Raw genomic sequence first — 13,781 nt, forward strand, 5'->3', positions numbered from 1 at the left:
CCCCCCCCCATGTATTATTAGGACAGGAGAGAACTACAGCAATTTGGGAACAAAATTTACCTTAAGCAAATTTGCAGTCAGTCCATTCCAAAGACTGAAAACACCTTTTGTTTTCACAATTTGTCTAAAGCAATCAATCATGCCATTGAAGTGGACATCAACTCCCCCATAATGTGGAAGAATTGGGCTTTGTGCCTGTGAAGATAAAAAGGATAACGAGGTTTACAATCAAAGGCTTGGGGTCTTCAATCCAAACACTCATTAATGGCAAGGATGCACTAAACAGCTTCACTGATCCAATGGACAATGGGCAGTGAAGTCCTATTTGATGCTTGTACATTGAAAGGAGTCCCAAGGATGAGGACTACATCCCAATTTTTCCAATTTTCTAAGAGGGACACCTAAAGTCTAGTTTCTTGCACATTTTTTTTTTTTAATAGCAACTGATCCCAAAAGGGAAAAACAAAGGAATGCATTATCCAACCCCTTCTGACATTCATTACACTTTCCTCAAAAAAAAAAGTGGTGTTGACACCAAGATTCCCGAGAATATCTATGTTCTTCAGGAGTCTACATAGTGAAATGGACACACATCTCAGAATAATGCAACTATATATAGTAGGGAGCCAATATTCTTTAGGAACCAGAAGAACTTTCTTGAGCGCTATGAAAACATTTAAAGAAAACCTGTCAGGTACACCGACAAGTGGGAGGAGCTTCATATCCATCATTCCTGGCAGTTCCATTATTGTTTGTATTCTGGTCGCACCCCCAAGTTGACTAACAATGGCTCCTATTACACGAAGCCGGACACCAGGTCAATGTCAATTAAATGTGAGGTCAACCATTGACACCGAGCTGCAGAGACCACCCAATTGACAGTAGTCCAGTGTCGGGCTCCATTTTTGATGGAAGCCATTTTAGGCAAAAATGCAGCTGCAAAACGGCATCTGGCCAATTCAAGGGCAACAAATCATGACCAGTCAAAACTGCACAATATTTTCTGTGTCTCTTGGACTAGTACCAGTTTGGAGAACAGATAAAGGAAGATTACAGCGGACTCCTATTGATGAGATTGCGATAGTCCTTAGCCAAGCTTCCTGCCTCACCCACCATTGACAAGTGTGAATACGTACCAACAACCAGTGCAGATCTAAACAATACTCCATTTAGGTCAGTGCACACAGCAAATCAGAAGTATTTGGGGCAAGCTCAAACGAGTTTTCACGAAGAAATTGTGATCGTAGCACAAGAGTTTTACGCACATGGAACTTTTATCCGACTATTGGGATTTCGGATCACTTGTCTGAAGTGACCAACTGTAAGGCGACCTTGATGGGTCGGTGTAGTAGGATGCACCCATTACGCCAGTCTAATTAAATCCATTGCTTTTGGTATTTCACAGAACACAAGGAAGTGGCATTATTTACATAATGCCACCTATAAAATAATAAACCGGATGAAGGATTGGACACTATACATAGATGTAATGCTGCAAAGAGCTCCGCTGTATTGTCTCTAGTCTTTATTCAAATACCTGGTTCATCTACTACACCTAGAACAAGTAATTCCTGTTTAAAACCAGAAGGGCACATATACAGGCCTAGATAGCCTCTTCGGGAGCTCCAACCAAAGTAGTCAGCAGCAAAATAGAAGAATGGTGATGAGATGTAGCTTTGTAAACCTATTGCTTAGGATGGCTTTACATGGACAACCACCGTCTGAATAGTTGCTTGATAGCCATTTTGTGTAAACATGGCCACCAACAGGGTAACAGAGTGAAAAGTTGTTCACTAGTCGCTTTGTTTCAGCTCACCTAGAAATAGTCACTGGTTGATCATCATCTGGTGTAAAACAGGCAGGCAAGCATCATTCAATTTTGCACACACCGTCCTGCAAAGTTATTGGCTCGTCATTGAAAGACCATCATTCCTATGTAAAAGCACACAATAGTAGTCATTTGTGTGGCTATAGTGACTAGTTCCAGCGACTCTTCGGAGGATGGTTGTCCAATGAAAAGCCACCATTAGTTATCAATTGTAGAAGCCAAAGAAGGTGCAGATAACTATATTCCTGTGCTAATAGGAAATACAAATCAATATCATCAAGCCCCTAGAAGTTGTTGTCGCTTTGCTGCAAAACTCTGATTACAGTTGTGGGGTGATTAGATGAATGGTCTTGTCACCTGAGGCCCTAAAGTAGTTCCACCCTTGGCCTATAAAAAGGCTCTCAGAGGCTGCTTGTGTAGAGCTTGTTGACAGCTAGACACCTCTACGACACAATTGAAAGAGATTTCGTCCAGTTAACAGAGTCTGAGATGGGGCGCATTATTGGAATGCGAGAAGCTGGATGGTCGTATTGACAAATTGCCCCCCACCGGCTGTTCTGACCAGATTGTTAGGAGGTGTTGGGACCAGTGGATGCGTGAGGGAACACAATGTGACTGTGCTCAGGATGGCCTCGACAGAGGACCGGTACAGAGGATTGCCCGACAAGCACAAGCATCTCCAACTGTTTTGTTGTCTGCCATCCAGAGATAGGTGGCACCATCGTTACAGGCCCGTGGTCTGTTGGAGCCATTTCTAGGCTCTTGGCTGAAGGACATTTGGTTTCATGGCCCCCATTACATATACTGCATTTGACATCCACCCACCCACTGTTCCTCTGTTTGAACTGGGGTCTTAAATAATGAAACTGGACTGCTACATACATTTCAACAGCCTATGAGTTTGCATGATCTAAAGGCTCAGGTACAGCAACTGTGGCGCGATATGCCGCAGGATACTATACGGAACCTGTATACCTCAATGCCCGCCCGTATCACATCTTGTATCCAAGCTAGAGATGATACAACAGAGTACTAGAGCCTCCATGCCCGCCCGTATCACATCTTGTATCCAAGCTAGAGGTGATACAATAGGATACTAGAGAATCCATGCCCACAGTATCACATCTTGTATCCAAGCTAGAGGCGGCACAACTGAGTACTAGAGCCTCCATGGCAGCCTGTATCACATCTTGTATCCAAGCTAGAGGCAGCGCAACAGGGTACTAGAGCCTCCATGCCCACAGTATCACATCTTGTATCCAAGCTAGAGGTGGCACAACAGGGTACTAGAGCCTCCATGCCCGCCCATATCATATCTTGTATCCAAGCTAGAGGTGGCCCAACAGAGTACGAGTCTCCCTTCACATGTTAAGTTCTCCTCAATAGATTATTCTTTTGCTTTGATATTGTAATCACACATAGAAAGTTTCATTTGATTCCAACAACTCCTTCTAGGGGATGGATTTTTTTTTTTATCCCCTGCCTGAATGGGTCCGTTTTATGATGGAACTGAACAGTCCATTCAGTTCTGCTCAGCATTTAACTGCTTGCAGGACTACTTATTTCAGTGTTTTGTGACAGATCTGGGATGGAACCTCCAACGCAGATATGAAGGAAGCCATACTGAAGGTGTATGGGTGCCTTAGGTTTCTATAAAGCTCAAAAACAAAGATTATTTGAGGATACATACAGTTACAAAAAAAATTCCAAGTTAGGCAGCCCGCAGACGGTCAGGTCGGATCCAGCTGCGAGAATTCTCGCAGCGGGACCCGACCCGAGCGTCTGCAGAGAGCAGCGTGACACTCACCTGCTCCCGCGGCCCCGGCTCTTTCATGTGGCGGCTGCCGAGCAGCTGGCGCATGCGCAGAGTGGAGCCGGCGGCCGGTGAGTGATCCTTCTGTGCAGGCCTCTGCGAGCCCCGCACAGAAATAGAGCATGCCGCGATTTGTTAGCCGTGCGAAATCGCGCGGCCGTCTGCATAGGATTGCGTTTGTTAACGCAATCCTATGGCAGCTTCCAGGGGCGGAAATTCCGCCGCAGAATTTCCACCCGTCTGCAGGCGGCCTTACTGTAAAAATAATTGCTTCGTGGAAAAACACAAAAATATATTTTCTAAATAATGTATCATGCATTGCAGCATCGGTAAATGTTGCTTGTCCAAGAGTTACAATATATATGTCAGCTGAAGGCAGCGTGCAGGGGGTGTTAGTAAACCTTCATGATTGGAGAAGACGAAATTCAGAGAATATTTGTGGTACTAAGGATAAGACAGATACTGAATAACTGCATATGGGAATTTTTATAGGAAAGCAGAGGGTCTATTTAATTTCGGGCCATTTGAATTTTAGCATGGATGTAAAGTGGAATTGGTCTATGCACCCCCCATCATCATCAGCAGAAATCACTCCAAAGTGTCAATCTCTGCTGGATTGTGGCTTTAAGCCGGTCTGTATTGAGCCCCATTGTATGTATTAGGAGACAGAGCAGGTATAGTGCATATGTTTTAGATGCAGACGTCTGCACGAGATAAGAATGCGGATGACATGTTATGTATATGCGCTACAAGACACTGTATTTCAATTTCAACTGTTCTGTATACAATTGGGACCAAGCAGGATACAAGTACCGGTATTCTTCTTTAATTAGTAAAATTTACCATTTCAAACAAAGGGTGTCAAATGCAAGAAATCTGTGGGAAAATTGGAAACATAAAATGTAGGTGGCGCATTTGCCTGGACAACCCCTTTTAAACATACTATGTCAAATAGGTCATCCATAGTGGATTGGCTGGTGTCCACCAATCAGGACCCCAGCTGACCAGGCGCCCAGCGTTTGCTTCCTCTCCGCATCCCTGGGTTGTGGTGCCTTTAGCTCTGACTCGTGTAGTGGCCCACACTGGTAACTGCAGGTGTAGCTCCCATTGATTTTAATGAGAGTCTGCAATTACCAGCACCAGAGAATTAGCTTTTACTCCGTATGTTGTGGCGCTGCCAGCAGATGTCTTATCAGCAAATTACCTGGGGATCCCAAGCGGTGGACCCCAGCTGACCAACTATTGATGACCATACTGAGGTATAGGTGTAATTTGTCAAACATGTGCAAACAAGAAGCCTTGCAGAAATAACTTTACAAATATTGGTTACAGTTTTGCATCCACAGCTACTATGCAGACCCACGTGTCTCTATGGTTACAGACTATAAACAAACCTCATGTAGTCCGATTCAACAGTCATACTCCCATCTGTAACTTACCAAATACGTATGAGACGAAGATCAGACTACACTTGGTTTGTGTGTAGTCTGTAACCATGGAGACGGATAACTTCATTAGACCTGCAGACGTAAAACTGTGGGATACTTCTTTTAATCAAGACTATTTGTAGAGTTGCTTCTTTGGTTTTATTTAGATGCATTAGGACAATATGAAATTGCTACAAAGGTGGACATCGGAATGTTACTTTAAAACCTATGCCACATGCCTACAAATCCTTAACAAGGAAGCAGTTAGGACCCTAAATGTTCCCCAGGTGCCACTTATACCGGTCGGTCAGGCAGTTTTGGAAAGCTTAAATTTCAAAGTTTGCAGCACCGCTGAGAAGAGTCTGATGCAGCTCATTACTACTCATATATTCACCGCACCCCTCAACTTTCAGCGACAAATCTATTACAGCACTTAAGGCAGCGATTCCAAACCGGGTGCCATGCCACACTGGTGTGCCGTGAGAACTTGCCAGCGGTGCCGCAATATCGGGGGGATATTGGCCATTCCATCCACTGGGAAAAATTCTAGTTTGCCGGTCCGGTCCTGAAGTGGAAGGAGCCAAGCAGCTTAGACAGCAAGGGAGACCATAATCTATCTATATACTTTTTTTTAGGAGGAGCACTATTACTGATAGAGGGGTAGAGGGGGAACAAAGGACAACAAGGGGCAGCATTTTAAATTATGGGGCAACATTAGGGAGCATTTTTAACAATAGGGAGATTTTTAAATGATTGGGCAATAAGGGGGGGGGGGAGCATTATTACTACTGGGGCCACATAGGGTGCCATTACTTTAGGGCCATTGGAACAACAGTGGCAAAAATCATACGTGGTGATAAGCTACACGTCTAGCCATGCCCCTTGACCACACCCTCTTTTTGTTAGGGGTGCCCTGCTATTAAAATTTTTTTTCAAGGAGTGCCTAAAGGCTGAAATGGTTGTGAAACCAAAAGGAGAGTTGTGTCAATCAGCAGCACAGGGAGGTGTACAGCAGGAAATATATGAAGGTTGCAGAGACGCATCCGACTGCTCTCTGCCGGACACTGGAAACTTTGAAATGGAAGTCTTTCCAAACTGTTAAACTGTTGGTATGAGTTACTGACTGCTGAAATCAGTGGGCCGGTCACTAGTGTCTGCAGTCCAGCAACCATAGGAAACCCAACAGGGAGCAAAACCTGGTTGCTAGGGTTGATTTTTTTTCTGTTGTCATGGCAACTGGGATATTTTTTTTCCCAGTCCTGCCTGAATGAACTGCTTGAACCCTACATATTACTGATTTAACTAGACTGTCTGATACTAGAAGTAGTTTTTAGATTACTAAAGACCTTTTCCAACGCAGACAAGACTTCCAGCCTGGTATTCCTATTCAAGTACACCGCAGTCAGGATTTTGCTGATGTGAAACTGATGGGGATGGGAATACTTTACCATCAGCCACTTTACTAAAATCAATGCAACATGATGTACTGCCAAGGTAGGAGCACCGCGCCCTTCGGTGCATTGTAATTTCATGTCTGCAGTACACGTGGCTGAAGGAAAAAAACTATTAGATTTCCATAAATAGTGCATGTTGCAATCACCACTTTTTATAACTTACATTAAAACCATTTTTTGGAGCATTTCCTATTATAAACATGCAATTTTTGGGTCAATACTCACAAGGACTTTTAGCTGCGCACATACAACGATGAAGGTCAGTTAAGATGGCCAACTTTGACCATATTAGACAATCATAATCATAGAGGATGGAAGCGGAAGTACTATAGCGGGCTTTACACCCACTGAAATCCATGGGAGCTGAAGCGGCTATTACACTTCTACATCGGACCTCTGTGTTGGAAGCAAGAGTTTCAGATTTCAATGGCAGTGAAGCCATCTACGGCACTTACTCTCCCATCTCCTAGGAAGGAGGAGGATAGGTCATCAATAGTTTTTGCCCTTTAACCCCTTAGATGTTTCAGTTGACCATCAAAGCAGGATCTAAGGTGTTTGATAGAGGAAGGCGGCTTCCATGGTCATTCCATTGGTGCCAAGCAATAAGACTGAAGGGTGTTGACAAGTTAGTTAATGAAGGCCAGACATTGGTATCTGCCTATTGAGCTAGGACTATATGGTAACTTTTGGCCATGTTCAAAACTTGCTGTGCAGCCCTTTGACCCCGTGCTCACATAGAAGACAACTGGGTAGCAGTGACAATTACAGGTTGCCAAAAAAAAAAAAAATCCAACCTGCAACTCGCACTTCAACCCTATTGACAACAAGGTTGCCAGGACTACAGATTCATTTTTGGTCATGTGACCAGAAGTAAGGTGACCAGATATCCCGACTTAAGCGGGACAGTCCTGCTTTGGGACCCCGTGTCTCACTTTCCCCAGGATCCCAAGCAGGACAGCCATTTGTCCCACTTTCAGGACATCTGGTCACCGTGAAGGGGATTACCAGCTGGGGTGCCGCAGCTGGTAATCACCGACGCCACTACGGGATGCACACACTGACGGCAGTGTGTACACCTGGGATATTCCTTTCCTGCCCTCTGCTCGTTGGTTCCGCAGGAGGAGAGGGGAGGAAGAGTGCAGGTGCATAAACTGTCGTCAGTGTGTGCATCCCGCAGCAGCACCAAACGAAGGAGCAATGACGCTCTGAAGACCAGGAAGAAGTATGTATATTGGTCTTGGGAAGGGGGCGGCGGGAGGTTTCTATTACTACCGAGGCCCCTGTGGGAGTCACTATTACTACTGGAGACCAATACAAGGGTTGCTATTACTACAGAGGCCCCTCTGCACGTGGTAGTGTACCTCAAGCCGACACGTAGTGGAAATTCCGCACCATTTCTGCAATGAAAAAAAGTCAAAATCTATACCATTGGTGCAAATTTTGACTAGAAATAAGCCATATACCCGCAGCTGATTTTATACTATGTGGCACTCCCCTCACCTTCTTTGAAGGCTTCTGGCTGTCAGGGTTCTCCGTCAAACTGTTCCCAGCAGCCGGGTCAGGCACGGCAATGCTGGTCAGGTATGAAATCAGCTGCTGATTCGGACGATTTCCAGTCAAAATCCGCAACGATGGTACAGATTTTGACTGTTTTTTGGTTGCAGAAATGCTGCAGAATTTGCTCCGCCTTTTTTTGAAACCGCCCTGCACTTTTTAGAATGAAAGAGATAAATGTATACGTTGTGATAAGCCCCGCCCCTGACCACACCTCTCTGTCCCGCTTTGACCCTGGGAAAATCTGGTCATCTTACCAACTCACTGTGTAGTCCTAGCCTCAAGCCACGTGAGGCATGGCCTAATAGATTACATGTCAGTGTTACACTGACACCGAATACGGCTTTTAAATACTACGCATGCCAAAGCATTATGCAAGCGATCAAAAGTTCACAGCTTCAGGTCCCCCTAGCAGGGAAGGGGACCAAAACAGCTGATCCTGCAAAAGAACAAGCCCTCATATGGCTGTGTCAACAGAAAGAAAGAAAAAGAAACCTTTACTGTTGGAATGCATCTTTACAACAATTATGTTCCCCCCAACAAGAAAGATTATCCAAAAGCACTAAAACATAATAAAAGAAAAATAACAAAAAAAGAAGGGAGGGGTGTAAAGTACGTGTCAACAGAAGGTCAAAGTTTTGATCAAAAGTGACCTTTTAGCTGTATGGGAACCATCTGCAACTTGCATGAGGAAGCCAATAGTGTCTTTGAAAGGAACAAAAGAGCAAGCAGATGAGCGTCCAGAACAAGTCCCAACTGTCATTGAGATTATATACGCTGCATACATATACAGAGATCAGGCATAACAGTGAAATCACCTGCCTAGAATTATGCAGATCCCCATGGTAGCATCAAAATAGCTGTGACCCATCGAGGCACAGACCTCTGAAGGTGCTCTGTGGTATCTGGCACCTAGATGTTAGCAACAACTATAGGCACACAATAAGGTGCAGCGAATGCAACATCAGTCTGGGAAACCTGGACCAATATTGTACTTGCAAACCCATGCATTCTGCAAGAAAAATTGCATCGCACTCGCATCACTGCACTTGTGATTTTTATATGCATGAGAAACGCGTGTGAAAAGTTATTATTATTATTTCTTATGGGAGTAAAAATGCATCGCACTTACATGTGAGCGCGATGTGATTTTTAATTTATTTTTTGCTTCCATAGGCCTCCTGCACACAAGCGGAAATCCTGCCGCGGGATTTCCCAGAGAATTTCCGCCTGTGCCAGCTGCCATAGGATTGCATTAGATAGTGCAATCCTATGCAGACAGCTGCAATTTGACTGCGTGAAAACTCGCGTGGTAAACAAATTGTGGCATGTCCTATTCCTGAGCGAGCCTCGCAGAGGCCCGCACAGAGATGTGACATGCCGGTTCTACACTGCCCACGTGGCACATCGCAGTGCAGAGAGAGAAAACGTCGGATGGGTGAGTATAAAATTAATGCCAGGGCACAATTCGCATCCCGGCCATGTGCAGGCGGGTGACTTCAAACAGAATCGTTAAAAAAAATAAAATAATTAAAAAAAAATAAATTATATTTATATATATATAATAAAAATTAAAAAAAGACAAATACATTTAGGACATGCCGCACTCTCTTTCCTGGACAGCTGCTCCTTGCAGCAAGAGAAAAATTGCACATGTAAACGCACCCAATAAAAACAATGGGTTCTTTCCCAACACATAGAAATCATGTGGGAAGGAGGGGACACCCCAAAAGGAGATTGCAAAAGTTAACATGATGCAAAATTGCGCCTGTAAACTGCTGTGAGCAAAGCTGGAAGCAACTGAAAGGACGCAGTACTCAAATGGGTGCTTCTGCCTGTTCATTTTAGCAATCGTGTGCCTCTCAGAACACAGACCCCACTGAGAAAACTTCTGACACATCATATAGTAACACGTCAGAAGTTCTGATAAAACTTTAGTTACACTTTAACTCCTGTTCGTTGTGAGGTCTACTCCTTCACAGATGGGATTTGTTTTTTCAGCACATCCCATGAGAATTGTATTGTAATCCGGGTAATGTGGAGGCAAACATTGTGAACTCTGCACAAACTGCTAAGGAATGGTTTGAGGAACATGACAATGGAGCAGCATGCATGATCCTTCTCAGTAGTATTGTCATACAGAGTGTACTTGAACTGCAATAACGTTTTTAGAGTGGATAGTATGTATCAAAGTAACAGCCACATGAATGCCAGGACCCAAGATTTCCCGCAGAACACTGCTCAGATCATCACACTTCCTCTACTGGATTGTCTTCTTCCCATAGTGCAGTGGTGGCGAACCTATGGCACGTTTGCCAGAGCTGGCACGCAGAGCCCTCCCTGCTGGCACGCGCCGCCGTCAGCCGCTCACCACGTTAGTGAATACTGGCAGGGGCCCACGGCTCCCCTGCCGGTATTCCCTCAGCTGCGCTGATCCCGGTGTACACTGCGAGTTCCGCGAGAGCAGGGGGAGAAGATATCTGGCAGTACAGTATACACCTGGGATTAGTGCTGCTAGCAGCACCGAGCAGAGGAGGAGCAGCAGCACTTTCACGAGGAGGGGGTAAGTATATGGGTCTCAGGGAGGCACTATTACCTCTGCGGCCGCCATGGGGGGTCACCATTACCACTGGGGTATGTTTACACGTGGCGGAAATGCTGCAATGTCCTCAGTGGAACTTTCCGTGGCAAATTCTGCAGCATTTCCACATTCAAAAAGTAGTCAAAATGTGCACCCTGTCTATTTTGAAGCGGCCCTGTCCTTTTCATAACAACGGAGTTTAAAAAAAAAAAATTAAAAAAAAAATCATACATCGTGATAAGCCCCGCCCCTTGATGTGCTGTCACTTTGCGATAAATAAGTAGGTTTTGGGTTGCAGTTTGTGCATGCGGTCTCGAAAAGGTTTGCCATCACTTCCATAGTGTATTCTAGTGCCATTGTCGCCAGGTACACAGTGTGACTGTTCTCAGTAAGAGAAATAAAGTAGTCTAGTCCAGGTCATCTTTTATTGCTCCACGGCGCAGTTTTGATGCTCGTGTGCCCACTTTCTGAAGGGGGTCAGCATGGGTACTTTGACAAGTCTGCAGCGGAGCAGGCTGTGATGCAATATGTATTCTAACACCTTTGTATCATAACCAGCAGTAACTATCAGCAATCTGCACTCCAGTAGCTCTTCTGTGGGATCAGACGGGACAGGTTGGCCTTTCATCTCCATACTCACCAACAAACCTGGGGCTACCATGACTGTTGCTGGTTCACCGGTTGTCCGTCATTGGTAGGTACTAGAGATGAGCGAACACCAAAATGTTCGGGTGTTCGTTATTCGTAACGAACTTCCCGTGATGCTCGAGGGTTCGTTTCGAACAACGAACCCCATTGAAGTCAATGGGCGACCAGAACATTTTTGTATTTCGCCGATGCTCGCTAAGGTTTTCATGTGTGAAAATCTGGGCAATTCAGGAAAGTGATGGGAATGACACAGTGACGGATAGGGCAGGCGAGGGGCTACATGTTGGGCTGCATCTCAAGTTCACAGGTCCCACTATTAAGCCACAATACCGGCAAGAGTGGGCCCCCCCCTCCCAACAACTTTTACTTCTGAAAAGCCCTCATTAGCATGGCATACCTTTGCTAAGCACCACACTACCTCCAACAAAGCACAATCACTGCCTGCATGACACTCCACTGACACTTCTCCTGGGTTACATGCTGCCCAACCGCCCCCCCTCCCCCCCACAGCGCACACCAAAGTGTCCCTGCGCAGCCTTCAGCTGCCCTCATGCCACACCACGCTCATGTCTATTTAGAATTGCGTCTGCCATGACGAGGGACCGCAGGCACACACTGCAGAGGTTGGCACGGCTAGGCAGCGACCCTCTTTAAAAGTGGCGGAGCGATAGCCCACAATGCTGTACAGAAGCAATGATAAATAGAATCCTGTGCCACCGCCATCAGGAGCTGCACACGTGGGCATAGCAATGGGGAACCTATGTGCCACACACTATTCATTCTGTCAAGGTGTCTGCATGCCCCAGTCAGACCGGGCTTTTTAATTCATAGACACAGGCAGGTACAACTCCCTATTGTGAAGTCCCTGTCGACCCACAGCATGGGTGGCTCCCTGGAACCCACCGGCGGTACACAGAAATATCCCATTGCATTGCCCAACACAGCTGAGGTAGTAATGTCGTGCTTAATGCAGGTGGGCTTCGGCCCACACTGCATGCCCCAGTCTGACTGGGGTTCTTTATAAGTGTACAGATGTAGTAAAAACTCCGTGTGCACCTACAGCATGGGTGGGTGCCAGGAAGCCACCGGCGGTACATAGAAATATCCCATTGCATTGCCCAACACAGCTGAGGTAGTAATGTTGTGCTTAACCCTTTCCAATCCAATTTGTATATGGTTTTCCTAGGGGGCTTACTCTTTTTCTGCTGTTATACAACGGCGCTATATGCTGGCTAAAGCCAGTACTGCATGAGCTGACACGTAGGATAGGCTCCGACAGCAGAGAGGCTGGCAATATACAGTAAGAGAACCCCGACGGACGTCTACCAACAACGGAGCTGTACAGCCTTAAACCCTAATGTCTTCACAGGTCACACAGTGGACTGGAAAGGGTTAATGCAGGTGGGTTTCGGCCCACACTGCATGCCCCAGTCAGACTGAGGTTCTTTACAAGTGGACACATGTAGGTTTAACTCCCTGTGGACCCACTGCCTGGGTGGGTGCCAGGAAGCCACCGGCGGTACATAGAAATATCCCATTGCATTGCCCAACACAGCTGAGGTAGTAATGTCGTGCGTAATACAGGTGGGCTTCGGCCCACACTGCATGCCCCAGTCAGACGGGTTCTTTAGAAGTGTACAGAAGTATTAAAAACTCAGTGTGCACCTACAGCATGGGTGGCTCCCTGGAACCCACCGGCGGTACACAAAAATATCCCATTGCATTGCCCAACACAGCTGAGGTAGTAATGTCGTGCGTAATGCAGGTGGGCTTCGGCCCACACTGCATGCCCCAGTCAGACTGGGGTTCTTTACAAGTGGACACTTGTAGGTTACACTCCGTGTGCACCTACAGCATGGGTGGCTCCCTGGAACCCACCGGCGGTACACAAAAATATCCCATTGCATTGCCCAACACAGCTGAGGTAGTAATGTCGTGCGTAATGCAGGTGGGCTTCGGCCCACACTGCATGCCCCAGTCAGACTGGGGTTCTTTACAAGTGGACACATGTAGGTTTAACTCCCTGTGGACCCACTGCCTGGGTGGGTGCCAGGAAGCCACCGGCGGTACATAGAAATATCCCATTGCATTGCCCAACACAGCTGAGGTAGTAATGTCGTGCGTAATACAGGTGGGCTTCGGCCCACACTGCATGCCCCAGTCAGACGGGTTCTTTAGAAGTGTACAGAAGTATTAAAAACTCAGTGTGCACCTACAGCATGGGTGGCTCCCTGGAACCCACCGGCGGTACACAAAAATATCCCATTGCATTGCCCAACACAGCTGAGGTAACGTCAGCTGTAATGCAGGTGGGCTAAAAATTAATTTGATTACACTGTAGGCGAGGGCCCACAAAAATTGCTGTATCAACAGTACTAATGTACATCCCAAAAATTGGCCATGGCCAGCCAAGAGGGCAGGTGAAACCCATTAATCGCTTTGGTTAATGTGGCTTAAGTGGTAACTAGGCCTGGAG

At 46.1% G+C, this 13,781-nt stretch overlaps 1 protein-coding gene across 2 annotated transcripts in view; it reads right to left on the reverse strand.

Annotated features, from left to right (window-relative positions):
• Positions 1–13,781, reverse strand: part of SLC25A43 (solute carrier family 25 member 43) — a 42,965-nt gene that overhangs the window by 4,254 nt on the left and 24,930 nt on the right. Inside the window, exon 4 of one of the 2 annotated variants that reach the window (XM_066581758.1) lies at positions 61–195. The exons of the other annotated variant lie outside the window; for it this stretch is intronic. Coding sequence (XP_066437855.1) covers positions 61–195 — 135 coding nt within the window. The remainder of the gene's footprint in view (positions 1–60; positions 196–13,781) is intronic. 2 annotated transcript variants of the gene reach the window in all.

Source organism: Eleutherodactylus coqui, chromosome 10, assembly GCF_035609145.1.
Source record: "Eleutherodactylus coqui strain aEleCoq1 chromosome 10, aEleCoq1.hap1, whole genome shotgun sequence".
NCBI classification, from domain to species: domain Eukaryota; kingdom Metazoa; phylum Chordata; class Amphibia; order Anura; family Eleutherodactylidae; genus Eleutherodactylus; species Eleutherodactylus coqui.